Genomic DNA, 26,557 nt, shown 5'->3' on the forward strand with positions numbered 1-26,557 from the left:
ATGGCAATGGGGCGGGTTGGGGATGGGGATCACAATACCATCCCCATCCCCGGGGTCATTTTCTACCCCCATCCCCACCCTAATCACCAATAAAAATATATTGGGGATTCCCCGTCCCCATCCCCATTGGGGACTAAACCTCCAAACCCGCCCCAAATCCCCAATAATAATTTAATAAATAAAATAATTTTTTTCTCATATTGCCTTTTCTCAATTGGTACTGTTCTTTTCCCCTAAATTTCCTAACTGAATTTGTACTCTGGGTACTACAAATAGCAGGAGTAATGAACAGTTCCATCCCCTTAATCTATTTGTTATAACAGGATACTGTTGTTGATGCCGGGATATTTGATGGGTCTTTAGGCATCATTTATGTGGTATCTGCATTGAAGGTTTTGAGTATCGATGGAAAATTGGGAGAACTAAAGCGGCCGGTTGAGGTCAGTGTAAAATTGAGGTTTTGCAGAAACATATTATTGGCTCATTGAAAAATATCATTGACTACTTCACAAGAAACATTTCACTAAATCTCTTCTACTGTATGCAGAAATTACTGTTTGGTGGCTCTGCTAGAATTCTAACTACTAATATCATGTTGCTTTTGCTCAACATCTGTAGGTAATAGCATTTAGTGATGAAGAACGAGTAAGGTTTCAGTCTACATTCATAGGAAGTGCTGCTATAGCTGGAATTTTACCAGTTTCAGCACTGCAAATAACTGATAAAAGGTTTCCTCGAATAAATCCTAATTTATATCTACTTGTAACACTATTCTTTATCAATTAATTTATGATTATAATCCTTGTTCAGTGGTGTGACAATTCAAGATGCTCTTAAGAAAAACTCCATTGAAGTTACAGAGGAGCACTTGCAGCAGCTCAGATATGACCTAAAGTTAGTTTGGGGTTATGTTGAGGTATATAATGCCCTACGCTGGTTATGTTGATAACCTGTATTAGAATATTCTCTGTGGAAACAGCAATAAAATGGATGCATGTTATAGGTTCTTCTAGTGCTCTGACTGCAAACTCTGCTGATTGTTTCATGTTGCAGATTCACATTGAACAAGGGCCTGTACTGGAATGGGTTGGTTTTCCTCTAGGAGTTGTTAAAGGCATAGCTGGACAGACAAGACTAAAGGTATCAAAAGTGTTTCAGCTTTTCATAGGTGCATGTCTAAATTATGTTTCATTTAATCATACAAACAAGAAAAATTTCCGTAGTTGAGAATTGTACTATGCAACTACATATATATGTCTGAAACTCATGAGGATTAAAAAAGGGACTAATATTGATTTTTAGGTCCTGGAAAAAGTAGAACAATATCTTTATGAGAAACTACACGTCTCATAAGGGAAAATTTCTGTATAATTTCATGAGAGAACCAAGAAGTTGAATTCAAAAGCTCCTATTATAGATTGTATTTCATCATACAGATGTTGATGTATAAAGTAGTAAACTACAATGACATTATATTATACTTTATTTCGGCTGAGCCGTCCAATATACATAAACATTGTAGGTTACAATGAGAGGTTCCCAGGGGCATGCTGGAACAGTTCCAATGTCCATGCGTCATGACCCTATGACTGCTGCTGCGGAAGCCATTGTATTGTTAGAAAGCCTATGTAAGCATCCTCAAGATTTTCTGTCTTTTGATGGTCAATGCAAAAGTTACTCATTAGAATCACTTTCAACTTCACTCGTTTGTACTGTTGGTGAGATATTGACTTGGCCAAGTGCAAGTAATGTTATTCCAGGACAGGCAAGAAGTTTATCTCTTGACATTGCTAAATTTGATATTAAATGCTAAATCGGGTAATGAAAATGATCTTCTTGATTTCAGGTAACATTCACAGTAGATTTACGTGGAATTGATGACATGGGACGTGAAGCTGTTGTATGTGAATTATCTAACCGATTGTATCAAATATGTGATAGGCGTTCAGTTTCGTGCACAATTGATCGTAAGGTGTGGAACTTTCATGTCCTAGTCAATCATTTGCAGGTAGCTTAACAAGTAAGAGAGTAACCTTACTTGCTTTGAACCTTTTCAACATGATGCAAATGCAGTCATTTGCGATTCTGAGCTGACTTCGAAGCTGAAGTCAGCAGCTTATCTTGGGCTCAAGAGAATGACAGGTTCTGTTCAGGATGAAGTACCTGTATTAATGAGTGGAGCAGGACATGATGCAATGGCTCTATCTCATTTAACTAAGGTTTGTTATCTTTAATTTGCAAGATGAATCATGAACCATATGTTACTGTTTGTGTTATTTCCTGTGGTGTATAATTCTGGTCTCCAAAAATATGAACAAGTGGGTATGCTTTTTGTCCGCTGTCGAGGAGGCATAAGTCACTTCCCTGAAGAACATGTATTGGATGATGATGTTTGGGCATCTGGTTTGTGAAGCCCCTGCATAATGTTTCTCATTTTACTTGTACTGTGACATTTTCTATTCTTTATTTACTAGTACTGGAGGTCTAGCCATTGGAAGTGCGACCCCCGCTCCCCCCAATCCCCCCATTTTATTCATATGAAACAGAAAAATTTACAAACCAAGAGGGGGACATAGAACCTTACCTCTTCAAGGAAATTTCACAACTTTCTACCAAAAACAAAAGCCAAACTTGATAATACTCTGACCATACAAGTGAAAAAAGAAAAGCATAGCAGCTAAATCATTGCTGCTATTACCAAAATAACAACAGCAACATCTAATCAAACAACAAGGTTCATAAGGAAATGTACATCGTACATTACTGCCTAGATAGAATAGAAAAAAATCAGAAAGTATATTATATAACTATTGCTTTCTTTTTGTTTTGTTTCCGATCACTGCCTTGCTTCCAAACGAGCTACTTTCAATGCAATTGCTAGTGCTACTTTCTCTTTGATGTGGTAAAAAAATTGAAAATAAGCATACCTCCATGACTTCTTCAATATCAATGTGCCACAAACACTCCAAAAGCCTATGATAAAGCCAAGCACTGCGCTGGTATATAAACCAAGCTTTTCATCATCAGCTTCATCTTCATGAGGTTCATGCATGTGGTCTCCATCCTCTGGGCATTTTGAGAGAGGAAATCCACAGAGTGAAGGATTGCCCTCATAAATAGATGAATCATCGAGCGTCTGAAGTTGGTTGCCCGAAGGAATTCTTCCGGTCAACTTGTTGCAAGACAAGTTCAAGTGAGATAAGAAGGTCAGAGAAGCGAGACTTTGTGGAATCTGTCCTGAAAGCTGGTTTTGGGAGAGGTCAAATGTTTCAAGCAAGCGCAAGTTTCCAATTCTTGAGGGGATATTTCCACTTAATTGATTAATGGACAAGTTTAATGTAGCTAATCCAACGAGACTGCTGATTTCTTCAGGAATTTCACCTTCTAAATCATTATGCGAAAAATCAATAATGGTTAGAAACCACACATTTTTCTCTAAGTATTCACTTACTCTTCCTTTTACAGTCACAGTTGTTACCTCAATATCAATGAAGCCGATCAAGTGCCAATAACTACTATGGATTAAAGAAGTCAATTTATTCAAACAGTTGGGAATGGTCCCTGAAAATCTATTGTGACTAAGGTCTAGGATGTGAAGGAAAGGAAGACTGCACAAATGATGAGGAATATGTCCACTTAAAGAGTTTGATTGCAATTGCAGCACTGTGATTGTGGATACTTTTGATCCTATCCAAGAAGGTATGCTTCCAGTAAATTTGTTGCCTCCAAGATAAAGTCTCTCCAAAAATGAGCAATTTTGCAAGGCAGAAGGAATTTCTCCGCTAAAATGATTGTTGTCTGTCTTTAGCATATAAAGAGAACTTGGAATGCCCATTGAGCTTGGAATATTACCAGACATATTGTTGTTTGAGACATCCACAATGGCTATGCGGCTCCACAAACTCCATTCTTTAGGGAATTCTCCGGATAACTGATTGTTATTCAGAATAAGTTCATATAGAGATTGAATGCTACAAATAGATGATGGAATAGTGCCATCAAATTGATTATGGCTCAGAATTATGGACCTTAGATTCTGAAAAGAGTTGAATCGGAACGGAAGCTTTCCGCTTATTTGATTGGAAGATAAATCCAACCATAGGATATGGGAAGATATCTTAAAGAGCCATTCCTCTGGTATTGCACCCGAGAGTCCAGTATTCTCAAGTGAGACCAACACGAGCTTAGTTTGAGATTGAAGCCATATAGGGAAGCCGGGGCCTACTCGGCAGTTGTGCATTACAATGCGGTGGAGCTTGAAAGGAGGAATCCATTCATAATCAATCAAATTGAAAATGATGGGCACATGTTGGGTTGTGCTAACTGCAAAAGACTCTAATTTTGTGAGATTTATGAAATGGGCTTCGGTTAAATTGCCTTCCCATGAATTATAAGATAGATCAAGTCTCAGTAGTTGAGAAAGTTTTCCCAAACTTTGAGGAATGGAACCGTTGAAAATATTATCATAGAGATCAAGTGTCTTCAGGGATGATGATAAATTGCTGATAATAAATTCTGGAATGGATCCCCAAAAAGAGTTGTTGCTGAGTTGGAGATGCTGTAGGCTTCTCAGCATTCCCAAGGAACTAGGCAATTTGCCTACCAGCCCACAGCCATCCAAATCTAGTGACTCCATTCTATTAAATGAACAATTTGAGAAACCACTCAAAAACTCTTCAATCCCCCCATCAATTTGATTCGACGCAAGACTTAATGACTTGAGCCTGCACAAATTTCCACTAAATTTGGGAAATTGACCTTTGAGTCCTACACTCTGTAAGTCAAGGTGTTCTAGAGATTTGAGTCTTACAAATTCATCAAGAAAGGGGCCACTGAAAGAATTCCCACTCAGATCAACTTTTGTAAGGCTAGTAAGATTAAACATCCATTTAGGATATGAAAAATTAATACTATTCCCTGACATATCAAGGACCAAAAGTGATGTGAAGTTAATTGTAGGCATGGAGAGTGGAAGCTGGTTTCCACCAATTTTGCAACTAGACAAATGCAACTCTAAGAGTGAAGGAAGCATGTTAACCTCATGTAGCCAACTAACTCCTGTGCTGCTAAGGTTCACACCTCTAAGATTGAGGTATTTTAGGGAAGAGAGATGAGAAAGCCAATTCAAGTTTTTGGAAGAAAGAGAATAATTATAAAGACTGAGGTCAAGATAGTTCAAGTTTGAGAGGTTACCAAGAGAAGAAGGAATCTCTCCCACAACTGAATTCAAAGACTGGGTACTTGAAAAATTGAGATATCTCAGACTTGTAAGCTCCCCAATAAACTTGGGAATGTGAATCCCTTGAAAATCATTCGAGCTCAAGTCTAAGTAACTCAAATGTTTCAAGCCAAGCAAAGAAGGATTAATTAACTTACCCCCCAAAAAAGATTGAAGATACTCCGTGGTGTTCCACTGATAATCACCAGTGGTGTATGGATATGTATTACGGAGGTCAACCATTGCAACATGACCAGTGCGGTTGTTGCATGAAATCCCTGTCCATTGGCAGCATTCGTGACCAGCCCAAGAAGAAAGCTTACCAGAAGGATCACTGAGATCTTGTTTAAAGCTGAGAAGTGCTCGCCTCTCTTCCTCCATGCATGATTCCACCACGACACTGCTATTGTTTAGGCACGAAGATGCCAAAAATAACAAGATCAAGAAGTCAAGAATGGGGCGAGAGATAGGGTTAAAGTAAACATAGATATCCATTATTTTCAGGCCTTTAACTTCGTGTAAGTTGCAGATGCATGGGATGCTGAGCACAAGTTGAATTTATAGCAACTCTAAGGTTGAACCGCGTGGTTAGGTTTATTTGTCCAGAATATTCCAAGTCGTCATGCAACATCAACCCAATTTACAAGTTTAGGAAACTTTTAAGTGATGATGGATGAGTGAGTGATGGAGGTGCGTTTTAGATTAGAAATCCAATCAGTAAAGACTTTGAAGAGTCTCCCATCTCCGCTGTCCGCCTAGGTCGTTTCTGGGAGTATTCTCTAGTAGCAACGTGGAACCTGATTGTACAAAATTAGTCATAGACATGGTTGTATCACTCCACGTGACTGCTTCTATATTAACTAGATAGATAGCCCGCGCTTTGCGGCGGGTTTCTTTGTTATTGATACGTGTTTTCAGTCAATTAGTCTTTTGGTAGTTAAACTCAAAATTAAGCTAGCTAGCCCGTGCTTTCTTTCTAGATTTTCTGAACCCAGAGAGTAAAGAGTATGCTACACTCCAAAACCAGTGGCAACTGCAACTACGATCCCCAAAGGCTTGAACAGAGATACAAAAATCGGCCCTGTCATGTTAAGACACCATGTTGATACACCAACCTGGAAAGCTGAGCAAAAAACTCCCTGAAATAGTATCATTGTAAGTTAGTAAGTTTCAAAGTAAGCAACATATCATGGTTAAATTAGATTGTTTATTCACTTAGTACAGAACAGCTAACAACCTTTAGTTTAGGATTTAAGCGCCTAACCATCAGCACAAAACTGAAAAAGAATGAGAAACAACATTACTTTTTCCCTGTGCTCTATTTTGGTCTTAAAGTCTACCAAAAACTTGAGGAAATAGTGAAAAATTGGTATTTAATACAAAAAAAGGGTTTGCAATAAGAAACTTGAAGGGATAATAACCATCGATAGATACAATAGCAATACTAATATATATTTTCAGTTGAAAGTGGCATCATATACCCACCATTAAAGCAGTTTTGCGGAGAGGTGATAAGCGCATATAAACCTTCATGAGCTTCAATATTATTATGTCCAGAGGAAGTTTAACAGTGTTATGATGTTCAAGGCAGGGATGACCTGCAAGAGAAAGCAGTGAGTGACAGTTTCAGAAGTTAATCATGAGTTCATGACTAAGCATTTTGAGAGTGGATAAGGCACTCACTTCATGCTTGTGCAGTGGTAATTCTTTTCCGTGGGTCTTGATTCAATAGGCGCTTGACAAAATTACTTTTGCCTCTGTAGAGAATGTGGCCAAGGTGGTTCATTGAAACTTGGATCAACTTTTAGAACTGCCCGAAAAATGCCAAACTTCGTTCAAGGCCAAAATGGACAGCTGCCACACAATAGAATGTGTGCAATCACACCTACGCTCCAGACAACAGCCTCTGTACCATAAGCCATATGTAACACTTTGGGGGCTACACAGTATGTACCACTAACAATTTTGATAAACTTTTCATCTGCGAAGATTATTCACTCATAACAAAACACTGACCAAATAACTCTACTAAAAGATCAAGTAGCTGTGCGCATTATAAAAAGAAGAATTGACCAACCTGGTTTCACAAAATCTGACAGGCCAAAGTCTGTAGCCTTCAACTATGAATCTTCATCCAGCTATTAAGCACACTTGATGAGTACATGATGAAGCTGGGGGAAAAAATGCAACTATGATATATAGATGAACAGATAAGAGATAAAGTTGGTCAGACTTAGATGTACTAAGCTTAAAAAGTTGTTGATCCAGCAATGCATTCATTAACTAATTATATAACAATTATGGATTCATTGACTTTCAAGTTGACTTGAATCAAAAGGAAACTTGGTATACATCATATCAAGATAGAATCATAAAGTGAAGCCAAGTTGATGTCACTATGAGCAATCAAATGCCTATATGTCATCTTTTATCAAAACTCATCTCACTGTGAACAATATGGTTTACTTGTAATCTAAACCAACTTCAGAGATCATCAATTTCATGTTCAAAAGGGAGAGTGATAAACAACCAATATGAACACAGTGGGGAAGAATAACCTAGCTGCCAGAATTGAACTTAAATTTTCAATTGGAAATTTTCAAGTCAAAGAAAGTTGGATTGTTTCCAGGGAGGAAACTCCTCCTGATGAACACAAAATGGTGGGATGTAAACTCTTTACTTAAATTGGATCAAAGTTGGAAGTTAGTCTCTGTTTCTTCCATTATTAATCATTCAATCTAAACGTGAGCTTGGATCCACAATCCAAAGCTAGACACCAAACAGGGCCATAAAGAACAAATGACTAACAGATATCCAAACCTAGACACCAAGCAGAGCACAAATGACTAACAAATGACCTTATGTCAATTAATTGTCTCTTCAAACTATGTGGTTCCCAGTCCATGGCAAACAAAGCCAAATTATAGTGAGCTGCTTTTGAGAATTGGAGTATTGACTGTGGAACATTATATAGTTTTCTATTCTATTTAATTTCCTGTTTTTTCTGAACTGGTGGTGCTGAAAAATCTATAGAATTTATATGCAAAACTTAAAAGAGAAGGTGGAACAGAGGCTAAACTGAAATCTGAAATAATTAATAGCAATTCATTTCCTCTGAATGAGAAACTTCATCTGTTGAATATCAAAGTAGGAGACCAACCCTTTCCTTTGCAAGAGTATATGCAAGTAACTGTGAACTCTCACATTAACCAAATATATACCATGCTAAAGGAAGCTACTATGTACTACTTCCACCTTTAACAGTACATGACCAATTTTGGTGTTATACCAGACTCATTATGTTCTATCTCAGTTCCAGCAATAATCTCGCGATCAATTTTGATTTCATTACATATAATCATGAATTCCCTCTCCTTCTCATTTACTATGATCTTCTGTAGTACAGTTCATGTTTCTAAGGTACCCATGTGCTCCATGAATTTCAAATATGGACAGTTCAAATAAAAACATGGTAAACAACTAAAAGTAAGCAGAAACCACAGTTGATCAAATGAAACAGGTATAGCAGAAAATAAAGTAGCAAACAACTAAAAATAAGCAGAAACCACACTCGATCAAATGAAACAGATACACTACCGTCTTATACCAATCTCAATTGATGTCTTTCACTACATCCCTGATTGCAGCTGTATAACAGTATATCACTAAACAAAGTACACCCTCAAAAACTAAGAACAAATGTTACAAAATTACACGCAACCACAAAAAAAAAATCTATCCCTCAAATTCACCAAATTGCATAAATGGAACCCATTTTAGCTGTGAAGAAGCAACTGACTTTACTTGAAAACCAGAAATTGAGCAAAGACAGAATCAATTACCCTGATGAATATATATCTGCAACATTTGAAAACTTACTTGCTGTGGTGCTTTGGTTACCCTTGCTGGGTCTGGTACTCACTGAAGAAAATGACTTGAAGCAAGATAGTGGTTGGGAATAATCTGTATGCATGTCGAACAATATATTCAGGGGATCAGTAATCATTCCCTCAAGTACGTAAATATATATGGTTCCATATTTACAGAGATTAACAATCAAAATATCAGAGGGAAATTCTGACACCAAATACCCAAATAGGCCACTATAATAACAATCTTGAAAATCAGAAGCATGAAATCAAAATCACAAAGCAAATCCATGAAATTCACACAGAGCATTTACCTTTTAACCCGACAAACACGGAACAGATGAAAATTCTCTCCCTATCAACAATCCTTTGATCAGCAACCAACAACAAAAGATCGAACGGACCTCTCTCTTTCTTTCATTCCTTCTTTCTATCCATTTCTGCAATAGATAAACAATTCGCAGTTGAATAACCACACAAAAAACTCAAAGGTCGGCAATAGCCGATACAACAAATGGCTTATGAACACTATGAATAGTAAACCAAACTTTCGTATATTTAGAACCAGACAAACTACCAACAGTGCCAGGATTTAAACATCATCAGTGGCAATATGGTTATGTAGACCACAGATCGATGACAAAACAATAGAAAAAAAAAATACCAATGATGAAGAAAAAAAAACAGATAATGATCTTCCCATATACCAATGTTTCCCCAATGGCATCAACCACATAATATAAACCAAATTATCCGAACACAGGAATTTTCATTTTTAATCTGTAAAACTCAATCTATGAAAGCGAAGGGCTCTAATCAATATGAACACAAATATATTTTACATAAACGGCAGGACAGATAACATGGTTTTACACTTTTACATAAATAAATATACTTGTTTTTGGTTTTAACTTTTTCACCAACTCCTAGTACCGTCTTATTTTTCCCAATGGATTATAACTAACTTCGAGTCTTTTTCATATGTACTATTCTGTTTCCCAAGGATTTTTGTTTTTGTTTTGGTAGGATGTAAAGATTGATGATCTTGAGACCAACCACTTTGTTCTTGTACATGGAGGCGGATTTGATGCTTGGTGTTGGTATAAAACTTATTATCTCCAAAACAATAATCAATTAAATTCTAATTAATAAATCTTAAAACTGCTTACCTAAATCCAGCTTCCTGACCAGAAAACAAAACTGAATAATCCAGCACTTTCTGCATATCGATTCAATTAAACACCATAAACCAAAATTCATTCAGAGAAGTCAAATACTCAGAAACCCTCTCACTCTTTTTCAAACTATAACGAACTAATCATAAAATATCGAAATCCAAGTATTCAATTTTGAAGCATCCGATCATTGACCAATCAAATATACAACCCAGAAAAAATTCTATCAGTGCTTATTATATTGGGCTAATTCTATTCTATCAGTGCTTATTATATTGAGGCTTCTCTTTTACATTGATTGATTTGGATAATCAAAAGTGAGTGGAAAACGAAGTGCCAGCATACCTGTGAACATCTTGCTCTAGCCTGAACTCCGTCTTCTAGATGAGCTCGGACAGTTTTGAAATCAATACTAAACAAAGTTATATCCAACTGAAACACATAAAAGACTCGAATTGATAAAACACATAAAACACCAAATCAGACACACACCCAACAATCTTTCACAAATAAGTGCTAAACTCAGCAATTACACCATTTTTGATTACCCGCAAATTCTCAGCCAACGAAGTACGTCTTTGTTATGGTCTTCCTCCTTCTCTCGAATCCCTGAATAGCCTTAGTTGAGGCCTTCTGCCTCCCAAAACGAACACTGCGAAAGCTTTCCCAACCTGAAATCTCCAAGGCTTTCTGCGTTCAGCCAATCTACGCAGGGAAGATCGAATCCGAATCGTACCACCTCCTTCGCTATCTCTCTCTCTTTTCTCCACCTCTCTGTGGAGGCGTGGGGCGAAGACACGATCGGACTGAGCAGGAAACAGAAGGCAGGGGCAAAATTGACTTTTCATCCATGCCCCGAGCCGGCACTGTTACTAAGCCGAGCCGATGAACAGTTCTTGGACAAATAGCAACTAGTATGAAAATACAATAACAGAACGTGTTTTCTGGAAATCGGAGATTGATAGACACGTTGCAATCCTTACTGGGCAAAAATCAAAAATTCATTCAAAAAGCACAACTTTGAGATTAAAAACACTGCGAGCCTCTTACTCTTGAGAACCCAAATAAAATCAATCCAATAATAGTGAAGGATATGATTCTTTACAAACACATATAACTCTCTACGCAGCTACAATCTCTAGACTCACTAAAGAGGTGCTTGCCTTGAATCTTGACATTCTTCTTCACTTGAACGATCTGCAAATATCGCTCCTCTTACAACACCAATCTTCTCTACTGATCTCGAGAGAATCAATGCGTGTATATGAATAATGAATGAGACACTTTTACATGGAACAAGTGTTTTAAAGTACCTATGCGGCTTTTTCTAAGCAAACAAGCAGAACATGAATTCTTGCGTCTAAGTCCCCAAACATGAACGCTTTTTTCTTCTGAATATATTGAGGAGAAAACAAATCCTCAATTGTCAAGATTTACCCTAATTGGACTCCTAATAGGAAATGTCTTTCAATAATCAATAAAAAGATATCCAATTAAAATACCCAAATCCTAAAACGATTGCATGATTTTTACAGTCAGAAAATATCTTTATAATATAACATCTAAAAACCAAAAGATACTTTCCAAAATCGGGTTCCCAAAAACATAGGGTTGACTAGGACTGATTCGTATTGACTCGTGACATGTTGCAATCCCGTGCTTATGCATGAGATGCAATTACCTGAAATTCTCCGAGACCAGTTTTGATGAACTTTGTAGGCTTCTTTTTCCAGCTTCTAAGGATGAAATGGGATAAGGTGCTTCACTTGCTTTTGTATGGGAATGCCAACACATAAAACATACAAACTTTTGTACTTACATAGTAAATTTGTACCATTTTTTTTGTCCACTACTTATCATTGTAGACTTCCATAATTATCTTCTCATTGTTAATTCAAGCTCGTCTTTTAGAGCATCTCTAGCTCACTCTTTTCTTTGACTCTTTAGCTATTTTTAAGAGCATGTTTAGTTTTCTATCTATTTTAGTAACTACACCAGACTCCTAAGTGGCTCTCCAACATAACTTCTAGCTATCTCCCTCCTTAATATAGAGACCGACATGAGGCTCTCTATAATTTAAAACATTCAGTTTGAGTTATTTTATGTAATTTATTAATACATTTAAACTATTTAATCTTCATTTAAAATTCAAAATTAGCTAAAATAGAGAGCACTGATACATGCGTATTTCTAAAGTGGCTAGCTAAAAAGTCATTTTATCTATTTTGGTTAAAATTTAGCTCGAAAATAGCTAGCATTGCTAAAGATGCTCTTACAGCCATAAAACTAAAATCATTGTGGAATCAACCCATTTTACATGTTTACAGTTGAGTCCAAGTGTGTACTTATTACCTGAATAAGATTGGCATGTATATATACAAAGGAATCACTCCGTCTTTGTCTATCCAGGGTCCTCTTTTTAGTGTTCTTCTATATGGAAGCAAAGTCTACTAGGCCATGTTGAATACTTTACGTACAGGGTTTGAATACTTCAGAAGGACGTCCGTGAAGAGGGGAAAATGCGGACGGAACAACGTGTCAACCATTCGTTGTTTTACTTGCAAAACTGATATGGGGTCCCCCCACCCACTAATTAATCATCTTCCAAGAAACTCAGCCATTAGACATTAGACTTCTTCCATCCACAGAAATTGAACAATTGTCTATTAATATTGATGTAAAACTTTTATCATGATTTCTTTTTTCTTTTGGATTGAATCACAAATTCACAATCAAGGAAACCTAGAAGTTTCAGACCATTTGAGATTCTGGTATATCTTTTTCATCACTCTGACCATTTGAAAGAGGAAAAACAAATCACGCCATTTTGATTCTCAGAAGCCACCAATCATGATCAATGGCACATCTGACTCTTCTCAAGCGCACCGAAGCCACATCCCCGCCACCTCACCTACACCCAACACTGGCGCGCGTTGATTCCGTCACCTTGTCGAAACGGGTCGGAGAATTAACCTGGGTACCTGACCACTTTGTTATAATGGCTAATGGGATTATAAGTAGGTTAATATTCTGGCTTTGATTACGGATTTTGTTAGTTGAATGTTGTATGGTGTAAATTTTGAATGGAATAGCGTTGAGGATTGGGGTATGCAGCAACACAATTTTTGAAAAGATACGCAGAAAATTTTGTTGGGCATGGTGTTTTCGCTGGCAACGATGATGATTAGAGAGGATGAGAAGGTCAAAGGGGATGGGATTGTGAGAATGGTGGAGGGAAGGAAAGAGTGAAGTTAGAGCGGAGCTTGTGGCGGTGGAGGTGGCGGGTTTCTTTGGGGAATGGGAGATGAGTAGCAACACTAAAAAGTGCTATGGTGATGTATATTATTGAGGCCCTGCCCATTTCAAGATTTACACTTTCTATTCAATATGTTTTTGTTTCTGGATTTGGAGATTGGAGAGACAGTGAAGGATCGAGATTAGGAGCAAGATTCAGTCTTAGAAAACTAGATTAGAGTTAGAGACCCACATGGAAATGAAGTTGATTGACTGGCTGACATGTGTTTGTCCGCATTTTTCCTTCTTCGCGGACGTCCTCTTCAAATCCTTGCTATATATATACACATATATATATATATATATATATATATATATACCTTTAAAAAAAAAGAAGAGAGAAACGTGAAACACCTTTTCATTGATCATTGAAGTAAATATTACAAGAAGCCAACAACAGACCGAAAACAAGCCCCCAAGTAATAACCTTACACTTCAAAGCATAGAGCTCAAGGAGAATAAGATCTCTAGATGGAGAGAGGGCCTCCGAAACTTGTGGAGAGACCCGGTAGGGCGAAATTCCGATTTCGTGATGACGGCGGGGAGTCTCGTGCTCTCCAGACCATGCAGGAGCAAAATGGCGGCAGCCCGGGTGTGGAGAGACCGTGGTCACTTCTGCACCGGCGCTGGGGTCGCGATCAAGTTTCTCAAAGACTCCGGCTGAGGAGATTCTCGGTTGAGGGTGATGTTTCTTGACGTGGGCTGTTGAATCATGTCATCAGCTGTTGCAGCTTTTGCTGCTCTCAAGCTCTGTCTCTTGGGCCGGCTTCGATTGACCACTTAAGGGTCAGGTCGAGGTGAATGGAGACGCTGGTGTTGGAGTCGAGCGGGGATGCACCCGAGTCAGGTTGTGGTGCTGCAGATTTCCAGCGCTCTGCTACGGTGGTAGAAAGGCCATGATGGCGTTGGCGGTGGCCGGATCTGGGAGCAGGTTGGCTGGGACTGGTCTGGCAGCGCTGGTGACTGCGGCGGCAAGCTGCGGGGAAGATCTGAAAAAACCGGCGGCAAACCCTAGTTTTGAACTTGGGTTGACTTTGACCGAGCTGATTTGGGCTTCTGGGCCGAAGTTTCTTGGGGCTGCTTTCAATGGGCCATTACTGATGACTAGGCCTCTTTGTGGGGGCTCAACTTTGGAGAAGGGCTATAGACCTTCAAGAATAGCCCAAGGAGCAACCTGTTTTTGAGGTTGTTGGCTACTGAGGAGGCTGAGGATGGTGTCGGTTCCAACCCTAAGGGGAAGGGACTAGCGCTCTCTTAAGCTATCTCGGCTCTTAAACATTCTGGACTCAAGCCTTTTGAAGTAGGGGTAATTTCTATAGGCTATTCTAAGACGTTTCTAGTTGATATTTGTACCACAATTGCGTGATTGACAGATTAGACTAGATGAATATTTCTTCCTTAGAGAGCGAGACTACTCTTGCTTAATTTAGGCTTGCTGTTCAGCGAGCGTCCCTTTAGATTTTAATGAGTTTAGAGTGGCTTAGATAGGTTATCCGGTTTTGTCCCGATTTTCTTATGTAAGTTCTATTAGACTCTGGTCTGTTTTCATGGCTTTGATATCTAATAACATCAAATCCTATTCAAAAAAAAAAAAAATAGAGCTCAAGGAGATTTAATTTCATTTTTTTACTGGATTTGAAGTAAATCAAACAGAGTTACCATTTGTAGATACCTCTACTAGCAAGGCTAGTTTGCTACCTCACCAAGCATAAACAACACCCTCATGGGATCCAACCGCTACTTGCATCTTGTAGCCCTATGTTCAAGCTACGCTACGGTATCCGGAAGTCGTAAATCAGTCACCGGGAAGCCACCTTTCCGGCCTTGCCAAGTTGCCCTCACAAATAGGCTTTCTAGACTAGAAATGGTGGTTGCTTGTCCCACATCGAAAACAATGTAAAGGAGAAGCATTCCTTCACCTATAAAAGGAATGTCTCCTCCCACTTAAACACCATTCAATCCAATCCCATTACATCTCATGTAATCCCCTTGGGCCGCAAGGCTCAACGTACTAGTACAACTTTCAAGTGGACGTAGTTTCCCGCTAAGGCAGGAAACGAACCACTATACTTCGCTTGTGTCGTTCTCTCTCTCTCTCTCTCTCTCTCTCTCTCTCTCTCTCTCTCTCTCTCTCTCTCTCTCTCTCTCTAAAGCTAACTAGAGATCCCGCTCAATCTCTAACGTTAACATTGGCGCCGTCTGTGGGAAGCCAGCACAAAGGCTTCGTCACTTACCATTGAGTTAAGTCATCTTAAATCATTATTTTTCTTTGGGCTCAGAATAATTCTTAACGGCAACTTGTGCCATTTTCCAAGTCAACGCCGATCAGGGTGGTCAACGCCCAGCAACTGTGATCAACGCTGCACTACTCAAAAAAAAAAAAAAAAAATCTGTCGCTAACTCACTCTGGACACCCAGAGATTTACTGTGGACACCAACACTCTTCAATCATCATCAGCGGCACCGCCACACTGGTTCAGCGGCAACACCAAACTGGCACCTTCTGCCAGCAAGCTTCGCTGCCACTGCAAGCCAAGCCTCACCGCCGACCACCATTCAACAAACCTGGAACAAAACTCCACTGGACATCAAGCATTGCAGCAGCTCTGCTTATCCGCTGGACAACTCCGCTGGCCGAAACTCCTTTGGCCAAGAGCTCCGTTACCGCTGGCAACCGGCAACCGCTAGCCAACCCTCGCCAGCAAAGTGCCGACACGAGCCTCCGCTGCCTCGCCAGGAGCCACCGCTGCACTGTTCACCGCCGGCTCCCTTCCGATCAACTTCATCAGCGGCCAACACCGCCATGTATTCTTCAACGAAGCACCATCGGCGGGAAGTTTCTGCCGCTAGGCACTCCTCCGCCAAACTCCGAGTCCACCACCGTTGACCATCATCACCGTTAGCGGCAACTGCTTCCTTCGCTAAGCATAATCAGCGGCCAAATCTCCGCCAGCCACACCTGCCGGCAAAAGATCCGCCAACCACAACTGTCGGCAAAAGCTTAGCTGAGCCACCGCTAGCCACTCTAGCTCACCTTTCTCCACCCATGCCCAAAACTCCGCTAAATATCACCACCCACTGGCCAAGGCTCCGCCGAGCTGCACCCTTGAGCTTCACCACTGAGCTCTACCGCTAGGCAGCCTCCGCCGGGCAAGCTCCGCCTAGCTTCTCCGCTGACTCGCTGAGCATTATCACTGAGCTTCACCGCCGGACAAATTCACCGCTAGGAAACGTCGGCGGCAAAACCTCCGCTAGCCGCAAAACCAACTGCCAAAACTGTTAGCGTCGAGCACCTCTGCTCCATTCAGTTCCGCCGCCCACCTCCAATACGCTCCACGTCTCCGCTGACCATACTTCGGCGGCACCGCACCGCTGACCATACTTCGGCGGCACCACACCGCTGACCATCCTTCAGCACCCGCTAACCATACTTCGACGGCACCGCACCGCTGACCATCCTTCAGCACCCGCTAACCATACTTCGACGGCACCGCACCGCTGACCATCCTTCAGCACCCGCTAACCATATTTCAGCGGCACCGCCCGCTGGCCATCCTCTCATCGAGGATATCCGTCAGCTGCATCGTTGGCCCCCATCGTTATCCATCAACCTCTGTTCAGTGAGGCCATCCATCAGCGGAAAACCTACCCCTCACTTACATCTGACGGTCTCATCAGATCATTAATCTGCAATCTCCTTCGCTGACGTTGTGCCCAGCAGCTGCTTCTTTGTTCCGTCGAACACCGGCCTTCAATTATGGCTTCAAACTCCCCGAGTCTTTGTGGTTGTCAAGGCCTCAAGCGAAGATAAGCTCTCTCTCTCTCTCTCTCTCTCTCTCTCTCTCTCTCTCTCTCTTTATTTTGGTACACACGTGCCTACTACTTGCACGGATGGGTGTCATATGTATCCTTGTCTGCCATGCACACATACAACACAAGTATGGTTATTCACTACACTACAGCAGGCCCTTTATATATACATTGATATGATAGGCCAGAGAGTTTAAAGTGATTCATGGTAAATGGTATACATATATATATATATGTTGCTTTATTGAACAAAGATATATTATATTCAAATGGATGCCCCAGTGCATAATCATCTTAGTCCATCCAATTGAATGTCGGCAACTACTTTGCCACGCAAAGTAATTGGCTCATTGACACACAAACGTGCGTAGCTATCCATGATACGTGTATGAGCTCCCACCGCCCAGGTAAGTCTCACGCTTATTACCAGGCATGTAGAAGTATGGGTACATATCCATATTACAACAAACATGCACATCACCAAATTGAAATTCATATCAGAAGCATGCAATTAATTGAATTCATGCCATCTGGACATTTGGCATATACACATGTTGCAGCATACGTATATCAAAAGGATCATCTCACTTGTGCCATCTGACTAACGCATTTACATGTAAATGATGCCGTCACGGCTATGTTCCAATTATCATTGCACATAGTGAGTTTTGTTGCCCGCGAATTCGACATTCAAAATAGATATATATATATATATATATGTATATACATACATGTTATTTGTCATCAACCACCACATTTGCTTATACACTTTGCTTACAATTTTATCAAAGTACATATGCAAATTATTTATGTTGACTTTACAAATCTACATATTAATCATCTATTTTGTTTCAAGGAAATTCAACTATTTCTATTAAGCATTCAACCTCAACTACGAGTTGACGGACATTATCGGAGTACTTTATCCGCCACAAGCAATGAACCTCAAATCGGCATAAGATAAGTGCCTTCCTCTTATCTTTTCGCTCTTACAATTTGAGCTACCGCCGATGCCATGACTATACATGTCTCCATGACCCTTAAGCATGCCTATAAAATGTTATTAGCAACTTTACTACAAGTACATGCTACACACATACATGCTTAAATTCAATTACTTGTGACATGCATCTAGAAGCTTGTGACACTTATGACCTAATTAAACATGCTCGGATAAACGACTTGTTCGGGTTACGACTCGCTTGGGTATCGAGTATGGCCACGACTTGCGCTTGGGCCATGCCTCGCATGCTCGCACAACGCCTACACACTCAACTACACCCAACTTGCTCGAACAACCCAACTTGCTCGATCATGTCCAACATGCTTTACTTAAGCCCCAAGTTCACAAACGCTTCATACGATGTCACCGGGACTACTCCCACAAATTTATATGGACACCCATTACACTTGCCACTATCTATTGTGCATGTTATATGGCCATAAGATCCACATATACAACTACCAATATTTTACATGTTCATACACATTAATGGAATATTGAGTTCTTCTACCATTTGTTGTTCGCAACAAAACGAATTCTTTTCGCATTCCATTAATACGAGCGGTAACCAATACAACAAGCATTCTACATATGCGCATTTTTTTCATTGTGTAGGTTAAAAGAGTCCCTTCTTGCTTACGGAGCTCGGGGACTTGTAGGGGCTAGGCGCCTCTCGGACATTGTTTATGCTTGATGACTTCATGATTATAACTCCCCAACCAAGAAGCTCCTCTTACTCGGGGACTTCGGGGACTTGTAGATATCTCTACTAGCAAGGCTAGTTTGCTACCTCACCAAGCATAAACAACACCCTCATGGGATCCAACCGCTACTTGCATCTTGTAGCCCTATGTTCAAGCTACGCTACGGTATCCGGAAGTCGCAAATCCGTCGCTGGGAAGCCACCTTTCCGGCCTTGCCAAGTTGCCCTCACAAATAGGCTTTCTAGACTAGAAATGGTGGTTGCTTGTCCCACATCGAAAACAATGTAAAGGAGAAGCATTCCTTCACCTATAAAAGGAATGCCTCCTCCCACTTAAACACCATTCAATCCAATCCCATTACATCTCATGTAATCCCCTTGGGCCGCAAGGCTCAACGTACTAGTACAACTTTCAAGTGGACGTAGTTTCCCGCTAAGGCGGGAAACGAACCACTATACTTCGCTTGTGTCGTTCTCTCTCTCTCTCTCTCTCTCTCTAAAGCTAACTAGAGATCCCGCTCAATCTCTAACGTTAACACCATTGTTCATGTACACTGAAAATCTGCATATACCTCCACTACTATAAATAGAGGTTTTAGATTTGGTGTTAAAAGCTTCACCAAGACATTCTAGATAATGTCCAAGACAATATCCATGACAAAGATAAAATTTCATATGTTTCTTTTTTTCTTTCAAAAGAAAAAGAAAAAGAAAACACAAAATCTCACACTAGTGAATACTTATTATTAACCTTTTTCAATTGGTACGTTTGTGTGAAAGAAATATTTTCATTATATGGTTGAAACTGTGTATTTTTTTTCTTTTTATACATTGGACATTGGAGAGCAAATTGTGTTTTTTTTTAATAGAGCAAATTGTGGGAAAACATAGTTGAGTGTCTGGGCTAGTTTAGATAATTGGCGAAAGAGTGGCCTCACATTTGTCGGATTTTGAAATTCATCCAGTAAGCATTTTTGTCAATTAGAAACTTCCAATTTAAACTAAAACCAAACCGCGGCTTCCAAGAGTCGAACGCACGACCAATTTGATTCAGCATTTCACGCTCGGTTCATCTTTAAGATTTGTTATGCTTACTTTGCAAGCTGAATATTGAAATCCATCTTATTGTTCGTCTTTTTTGTATAATTCAGGGTCTCCAAAAATTTGAACAGAGTCGAGGCGGCGGTTTGGAAATCCTAGCATTCATGGAGATTCAGCTCTAGATGACTAGATAGAACATCTTAGTAATTTAGGAAAAGAATTGAGGGGATCATATAGAAATGAGCTCACTCTTTCTGAAACAGAGAGAAAAGAGAACAATAAGGGTTAAATGTTGGCATCCTACACTCGATTTATTTATTGCTTGCAGGTACCTTATACGTAACGATAATAATGAAATATCTATGATTCATACTTTACAAAATAGATTTTCCTCTTGAACGATAACTATAGATTTTCCTTGCCTGAAAAAGCTTTCCATTTATGCATGCCCCAAACTGGAGGGTGTGGTAGAGCTTGTGGTTCGTGAATGTGACCAACTGGTAGTTTCAATTGCCAACTATAAAGAACTTTCTGTATTTTGCATCCTCTATTGCAAAGGGGTTGTATACAGAAGTGTGGTTGACTTTCAGTTATTTGATTTGGAGATAACTAGCTGTGAGGAGCTGACATGTTCATTGCCGAATGAGGATGGATTTCTGCAAAACCTTATGTCACTTCGTCATTTGAGTATTGAAGGTAACTCACATCTTGTTCAATTGCATCACCTCAGCTTACTACAAGAGCTTCACATTGATAAGTGGCCAAGCCTAGTTTCTTTTCCATTGGCTAGTTTGCCACCTTCTCTTAAAGATATAAAGATTCGAGGTTGCGATTACTTATTTTGCAAGATATCAGATACCGCCAAGTCTAAGGAGAATAGAGATAAATAGATGCCAAAATTTGAAATCATTGGTGGAGGATGAGGAGGCGATAGGGGGCTCTTCATCTTCTTCTCCTTGTTTGATTCAGGATGAGGAGTCCTGTCTCGAGTATTTGAGCATATGGAACTGTCCATCTTTGATATCTCTATCATCCAGAGTCAAGCTACCCAGGGCGCTTAAACACCTTCAGATACATACTTGCAGACAACTGGAGTCAATAGCTGATGCATTACATGACAACATTTCACTCGAATACATTCACATCTGGTATTGCTCAAATCTCTAATACTTACCAGATGGTCTTTACCACTTCTCCAATCTTCAGAAGTTGAGTATTTACAGTTGTAGAAGTCTTGTTTCCTTCCCGACAGGAGGGTTCCCAAGAAGTCCTTCCAATTTGAGAGAGTTTGAGATCACCAGTTGTGAGAAATTGCAGGCCTTACCCAAAGGCATGCACAACCTCAACTCTCTTGAGATATTAAGGATCCCCTATTGTGAAGGTTTCACTTCCTTCCTAGAAGAAGGGTTGCCTCCTAACCTTCAGTCTCTTAAAGTTCTGAATCTCAAGAGTTGTAAACCACTCTTCGAATGCGGCTTGCACAGACTCACATCTCTTAGAGAGTTGTGGATCAGTGGTGAAGATCCGGAACTGGTTTCCTTTCCACCCAAGAAAGAGATGGTGCTTCCCAAATCTCTCATTAAGCTTAATCGAAGACTTTCCGGATCTCAAGTATCTACCCAGCAAAGGGTTTCAGTCCCTCACATCTCTTAAAAGACTCTTTATCTGGAGTTGCCCCAAACTACTGTCCATTCCAGATGAAGGCAGGCTTCTTTCACTGACACAACTTAGTATCCGTCACTGTCCACTGCTAGAAGTGAGATGCAAACCAGGTAAAGGTCAGTATTGGCGCTCCATAGCCCACATCCCTTACATATGGTTGGGAGACAAGAGAATTCAAGCTCCGTGATTACAACTGATACAAGAGAAAACACAGTTGGAATCTGAAATTGTAAAATTCCCTTCCAGCAGGTAATTCCAATTCTAGAGAAATCAAGATTATTCAACACAAGAAAGTTCCTTGCTATTATATATTACCTGATAGATACTATATCTTCTCCATTTTCAGACATGTTTTCAGAGCTTGGTGCACTTCATTACCATTGTAGCTGCAGAAATCAATATTAATCAGTTACATTTGCTGAACTTCTTTGTATGTTGTGAATTGTGACAGCTGTTCCATCAGGGCAAATGCATTTACATTAGTAAAACTTTATATTAATTTATTTTTGATGAATGCAGTAAAACCTTTTTACCTTCGTGAGTTCTGCAAACTAGGGCAGTATTTTACAAAGACAACAGCTTGGAGGTCAATATTTGATTTGTTTCTACCTGATTGTGGGTTATAAAGGGTCAGGATTCAGGAGACTCAGCAGTCGATCAGGATTCAGACTCCCAAAAGACAAAAAACAGAAGATATGTAGGGCAAGTGAGGATAAATTCTTTCCTATCTCTCATTGCTGTTTGCATTTTTGCTACAAAATTAGAACTTTCTCCTGCATCATCTGCTTAGATCCAGAGTAGAGTGTTTCAACAGCATATGGCTTGATATCGTTGAAGCTAGTTTGAAAATGTTTTGATGTATTTAGCTTTTCATTGTAGACCCTTGAAGGAGTAAAGCAGCATATATGTAAGAGAAATTGTCTTTCTAATGGAGCCTTCTGATGGCGAAACTGCCGTGGAATATATTGAGTTGCTCTGCAAGATGTCAATTCAGAAAATGCTGGCATCTCCTTGATTGTGCAGGAATTTCTGTGTACAACTTGAAAGCTATTTACTTGAGAAGTGGGCAATGTTGAGTCTTTAGAAAGCAGCCTGCATACTAGCGTTTGACATGGTTTCTACCTTCACATGCTTATAGAGCTATGATGGAATTTTTGGGGAAGTACCAAAAATGCTGGTCCAACTGTTATCGGTCATAAGCTGCTAGTTCATCAAATACAATTTGTTTTTGTGAACTCTTGAATTTCTTATTGTTATCTTGGCTTGGTAGTGCTGAAGGAAATAGTGGATCAATGATTGCAACTAAGATATATTGGATAGTCTTCTGCGGTTTCACAAAACCAGGGGGAGGAGAGACCGATGTATATATGGATGATAAACATAATGTTATATGTTTTTCATTACTTAAATAAGAAACACCATATGTTTTTTACTGTCTTTTTTATTGTACCTTTCTGGACATATCCAAAGTGATGCTTTTAACTGGAGAATCAAAATATTCCATAATTTATTATATAAAGACGGACGTACTTCTTGAGTTCTTGGGTTATAATCGTTAGTTACTTGCATTTCGTTTTGTTCTTGCTCATGTATTGCCTGCTTTTGTGAAGGACAGAACTTGATCTCAAATATGTTCTGGAACAGCTCTGCAATGTTCTCAAATATATTCAATCCACTTCTCAACTGTGTTTTGTGCATTCCTTTTGGACTATGTTTTGCGGTACTCTGCCTAAACAGTTCTTAATAAGACAGTCCAAATATGTGAGGCTTCTCCTACTAAAGTAATCACCATAGCTTTGCCAGTTCCAAAGGCATCAGAGTCCCAAATTTGTTAGCAAAGTGAAGAAACATCAAAATTGAAATGCCAAGTAGCCAAAAGCATCTAGACAATATGCAATGTCAATCTCCACATGATTTATAGATTCATAATAATCCTATCACAAGTGATGAAAACAATCTCATACAAAAATCAAGTCAACTTGTAAGCAAGTTGGAACAAAACTCCAGCTGACAAACCAGCAATACACAAGACAGAAACCCCACGAACCCGAATGAAGAAAACATTCAAATTCTTAGCAACCTGAAGAGCAAGAGTCAGAATCTGCAGCCTACCTTGCTCCTCCATCTTCTTAAAGAAGTAGATTGGCTTCAGAGACTGCCTCAACATGAACGCCAAAGAGAAGGGAAACCCGAATGCCAAAAAGCTCTGAATTGATACTTCGGGTATTGGCGAAGACCGAGTCATGTATGAAATGTAAGCTCCAAGGCCGAGCTGAACCAAACCCAGAACAGCCACAGTCCTGCTCAGACTATACATGTTCTTGGCCATCACTTCAAGGACTGTTCGGGTCTCATTGCCCAAATCAGAGAGGTCTCGCTCCACAGTCGGTCCTTCGATTTCTTGGTGCTTGAAATTCGGGTTTTGACTTAGGTACTGACTTGGGTTTTGGGGTTTCTCAGGTTCAGATGAACCGGAGGTCGAAAGAAATCTGGGTCTATTACCCGACGGCCATTTAAATCTGGGAGTGTTCAATTGGGTAAAACCAGAATGAAATTGTTGGGTAATGGATCAAGAATCGAAGAAGACAAAGATGGATCAAAGGCCAAGCCTTTAGTGGATTTTTCATCAAAGGGTTTTAGATTTGGTGCTGTTCCTTTGTAGTCTTTGAAAATGGAGTTGGGGTTTGAAGTAGATATGAAAGGGTTTGAGGGTGTTTGTGAAAAAGTGGAATTGGACGAGTGAGTGAAGGGTTTAGGAGCTTTTGGGTGATGAAGTAGGTGGAGGATATGGTGGAGAACGATGAAGAAGAGTGAGAGGGTCTTACGAGCTTTGAGCTGAATCTGCGAGAGATGAAGGCGGCAGCCATTGTTGAAGAAACAAAAATTGAGAGAGATGAGATGACAAGGTTATTTTGGTTTGATTGATACAGAGTATGTTGGAGAGTTGTTAATAACTGGTGAGACTTTATATGACCCACAAATGAAGAGGCCCGGCCCAAATCAATTCAAATCAATTAATACAGAGTATGTTGAAACACAAGTTGAAACAGAAGAAGCTTGCAATAAAGGTAACATCTGAAACAATAAGGTATGACAGCCTCTTTCTCTTTCAATTCAAACATACTTCCTTTTCTTGATTCTTACATTCACGTTTCAAAAGTTCATCCTATTGTCATTTCTGGGTTTTCCTGTATTAGGTCATTTACAATCTTGTATCATTTTATGGATACTGGTTTCAGTTTCACCCTTATCAAATAATATTTTCTTATAGTATATATTGTAGTAAATGGGAAGTTGGGATAGTACTTGTCTGCTAAATGGGATAGTATATATGTTATAGGTTCTTCTAGTGCTCTGACTGCAAACTCTGCTGATTGTTTCATGTTGTAGATTCACATTGAACAAGGGCCTGTACTGGAATGGGTTGGTTTTCCTCTAGGAGTTGTTAAAGGCATAGCTGGACAGACAAGACTAAAGGTATCAAAAGTGTTTCAGCTTTTCATAGGTGCATGTCTAAATTATGTTTCATTTAATCATACAAACAAGAAAAATTTCCGTAGTTGAGAATTGTACTATGCAACTACACATATATGTCTGGAACTCATGAGGATTCAAAAAGGGACTAATATTGATTTTTAGGTCCTGGAAAAAGTGGAACAACATCTTTATGAGAAACTACACGTCTCATAAGGGAAAATTTCTGTATAATTTCATGAGAGAACCAAGAAGTTGAATACAAAAGCTCCTATTATAGATTGTATTTCATCATACAGATGTTGATGTATAAAATAGTAAACTACAATGGCATTATATTATACTTTTATTTCGGCTGAGCCGTCCAATATACATAAACATTGTAGGTTACAATGAGAGGTTCCCAGGGGCATGCTGGAACAGTTCCAATGTCCATGCGTGATGACCCTATGGCTGCTGCTGCGGAAGCCATTGTATTGTTAGAAAGCCTATGTAAGCATCCTCAAGATTTTCTGTCTTTTGATGGTCAATGCAAAAGTTACTCATTAGAATCACTTTCAACTTACTCGTTTGTACCGTTGGTGAGATATCGACTTGGCCAAGTGCAAGTAATGTTATTCCAAGACAGGCAAGAAGTTTATCTCTTGACATTGCTAAATTTGATATTAAATGCCAAATCGGGTAATGAAAATGATCTTCTTGATTTTCAGGTAACATTCACAGTAGATTTACGTGCAATTGATGACATGGGACGTGAAGCTGTTGTATGTGAATTATCTAACCGATTGTATCAAATATGTGATAGGCGTTCAGCTTCGTGCACAATTGATCGTAAGGTGTGGAACTTTTCATGTCCTAGTCAATCATTTGCAGGTAGCTTAACAAGTAAGACAGTAACCTTACATGCTTTGAACCTTTTCAGCATGATGCAAATGCAGTCATTTGCGATTCTGAGCTGACTTCGAAGCTGAAGTCAGCAGCTTATCTTGGGCTCAAGAGAATGACAGGTTCTGTTCAGGATGAAGTACCTGTATTAATGAGTGGAGCAGGACATGATACAATGGCTCTGTCTCATTTAACTATGGTTTGTTATCTTTAATTTGCAAGATGAATCATAAACCATATGTTACTGTTTTTGTTATTTCCTGTGGTGTATAATTCTGGTCTCCAAAAATATGAACAGGTGGGTATGCTTTTTGTCCGCTGTCGAGGAGGCATAAGTCACTTCCCTGAAGAACATGTACTGGATGATATGATGTTTGGGCATCTGGTTTGGCAATCCTGGCATTCATAGAGAATCAGCTCTAG

The 26,557-nt window shown here is 39.6% G+C and overlaps 2 protein-coding genes and 1 long non-coding RNA gene across 3 annotated transcripts; 1 reads left to right on the plus strand and 2 right to left on the minus strand.

The window, feature by feature from the left end:
- On the plus strand, positions 1-26,557 carry LOC112182030 (allantoate deiminase). The gene is given in 10 exon segments (XM_040518435.1): positions 1-15; positions 324-440; positions 619-728; positions 811-916; positions 1,054-1,140; positions 1,523-1,765; positions 25,960-26,085; positions 26,172-26,333; positions 26,433-26,501; positions 26,504-26,557. Coding segments are annotated over 10 exon segments (1,089 nt in total).
- Positions 7,416-11,074, minus strand: LOC112178171. The gene is made up of 5 exons (XR_002927408.2): positions 10,811-11,074; positions 10,608-10,694; positions 10,257-10,306; positions 9,402-9,527; positions 7,416-9,181 (listed from the first exon to the last, which is right to left on the minus strand). It is a non-coding gene; the product is annotated as an uncharacterized LOC112178171 (long non-coding RNA).
- LOC112190484 lies at positions 23,668-24,344 on the minus strand (the record flags this gene model as incomplete). The annotated part of the gene is made up of 1 exon (XM_024329918.2): positions 23,668-24,344. A coding segment is annotated over one exon (600 nt), but the record flags the coding sequence as incomplete, so codon positions are not given.

The sequence above is a fragment of the Rosa chinensis genome, chromosome 1 (genome assembly GCF_002994745.2).
Source record: "Rosa chinensis cultivar Old Blush chromosome 1, RchiOBHm-V2, whole genome shotgun sequence".
In the NCBI taxonomy this organism is placed as follows: Eukaryota; Viridiplantae; Streptophyta; class Magnoliopsida; order Rosales; family Rosaceae; genus Rosa; species Rosa chinensis.